This window comes from Berghia stephanieae, chromosome 8, assembly GCF_034508935.2.
Source record: "Berghia stephanieae isolate SIO BIC M18660-M18661 chromosome 8, UCSD_Bste_1.3, whole genome shotgun sequence".
Lineage (NCBI taxonomy): Eukaryota > Metazoa > Mollusca > Gastropoda > Nudibranchia > Aeolidiidae > Berghia > Berghia stephanieae.
In genome coordinates, this window is record NC_088367.1 from 35,700,705 (window position 1) to 35,703,204 (window position 2,500).

General features: G+C 34.4%; 1 protein-coding gene across 1 annotated transcript in view; it reads left to right on the plus strand.

Annotated features, from left to right (window-relative positions):
• The window catches only part of LOC144978580 (chitotriosidase-1-like), a 92,923-nt gene that overhangs the window by 26,061 nt on the left and 64,362 nt on the right, over positions 1-2,500 (plus strand). Inside the window, exon 3 of the mRNA XM_078924845.1 lies at positions 2,407-2,500. This exon is cut by the window's right edge and continues 11 nt beyond it. Within this exon, the coding sequence (XP_078780971.1) occupies positions 2,407-2,500 (94 nt within the window). The remainder of the gene's footprint in view (positions 1-2,406) is intronic.

A 2,500-nucleotide genomic window follows, 5' to 3' on the forward strand; every position in this document is an offset into this window, starting at 1 on the left:
GCTTATCTTGCGTCGTTAAAATAATTCAAAGAGATCAGGATAAACTAGAAAAAAGGCTGCTGTTGAATTCTCTCAAGCCTACCAAGAAAAATGTGTTCCACAGACATTTGTCTAATAAATATGATTTTTGTTGGATCCTAATCATCTAAAAATGTTAATATATATACATCACGAAGAAAGTCTTCCATTTTCGAAATTAATAGTTAACAACATCACCATAATTACTACCACTATCACCACCACCACCACCTCATCATCACCATACTCATCATCATCATCATTATCATCATCGTCATCATCATCATCAACAACATCATCGTCATCATCACCACTACCACAATCACCACCACCTCATCATCATCCCCACCACCATTATAAATACTAATTTCTCCATAATCACCTCATCATCATCATCATCATTATTACCAACATCACCTCCACCATCATCTTCACCACGATGAAGACCAACCAACACAAGTAAAACTAACACCAGCACCATCTCCTCCTCTCCCATCACCCCCCTTCCAGTCCTCATAATAAAGCTATACTACCGGCCCATACGGTCCTATATCACATAAAGTCACATTTTTAACAATGATAATTATTTAAGCCAAAATAATCAGCCGCTTACACGGGCTAAAAATATCATATTATTAAAGCGCCGAATTGTCAACAAATATTTCATTGATTACGTCCCTTTGTTTTAATATAGCTCATATAGGCGGATTTTCATCTCCCTATTTTACACTGTTAGAGGAATTTCTCAATGTGGTTCTATATCAACAACGAGTAATAGTGGTCTCAAGTTACTTTGTACCAAATTTGGTGCTTTCATCACTAATTTGCACAATTTTACCCTAATTCCCCTAGCTATGTAGTGAACATGAGTATGTGTTGATATATGGAGGAAGTCTGTTGAAAAAATGTCTCTCCTTTCATTGGCTGTCCAACATTATGAGATTGGATATTTTATCATGCATTCTTGTCCAAATATGCAAATGTGAAAAAAATTGTATCCAACCATCGTGATATTCTGGGAACTCTTTTCACTATATGTCACCTATAACTTCCAAACGGTATTATATCCGAGTTAACCAAATAGCAAAAAGGATTTAACAGTAAAACGATTGGTCATTACATGTGAAAATATAGATTTTGTTAGTTTAACAGATTTTGATAATTCTCTTTAATGAACACACAAAAACTCAACACGTCCTACAGTTTTGTCAGTTTAACAGATATTGATCATTCTTTTTAATAAAATGCAAAAACTCAACACAAGTGTTTTGGCTTTGTCAGTTTTACAAATTTCTCTTTAATAATCACACAAAAACTGAACACGTCCTTTAGTTTTGTCAGTTTAACAGATTTTAGCCATTCTCTTTAGTAAAACACAAAACACAAGTTTTATAGATTTAGTAGAAAATCAATTTTGAACATTTTCATTCAGCCGACATGATACCGTTTTGAGGAAATAGGTAACAAATTTTCATGACTTTCAAACTGGTTGCTTTTCTCACGCATGAACGAGTGTCATTTTACTATACGATAATTTTCTTCCATAACTCTTATATGTAGAGGTGGAAAATCTTCACTCCTCACAGATACTGTTACAATAATTCTGTTCATTCCAAATAGACGATTCTGGGAAATTGTTGAGACATGCCAATACCAGTGTTAGAATAATTTACAATAATGTCATAATAAAATAATAAATTTGCTCTTTCTTGGTCGTCATGTTTTTGATTATGAATTTAGAACTGAAACCAGCAACAAGCTGGCATGGGCTGAATGAGCAAACAAAACAAACAAACAAAAAACACAAAAGAAATCAAAATAGAAAAAAACAAACAAAAACTACCAAATTAAAACCCACAAACAAAAAACCAAAAAACCAAACAAATAACTAGAATGGACAACATAAAATAAAAAGAATCTTTTGGTGGCATAAAACAACGAGAGTCATTCCATTGACCCAACGCAATCTAACGCCTCAAACTGAAATAAAATTTGTCTTAAGTGTTACTACCAGTCATGAGATAAGCTGCCTCTTATTTTTTAACAATTTTATTTCTTATGGAATAATCCAGTAGTGACTAATATGTGCAAAAAGATCTCTGTCAGCACTGACTACCAATAGGCCCTATGTTCGTCAGTAATGATCAATTGGCGGTGGCACCTCTTATTTAGTACTGACCAATACGCGCCAGCGCCCAATGGTCAGTACTGATGAACAGGCACTGGCACCCATTGGTCAGTACTGACCAATAGCCCTAGCCTTTTTAAAATGGAAAATATAAAATATGTTCTGTTATGTGATAAAATATGATAACAAAAACAAAACATACTATGGTTATTGGTTAGCTGGTCTTCTGAACGCTTTTATTTTTTGTTCTGCCATACCAGAGCTCTTGCCAAGCTGAAAGACAAGAACCCTAAACTCAGAATCATCATGAGCCTCAACACTGGATTCTCATCTGTTGTTAGTTTTGGGACAGAG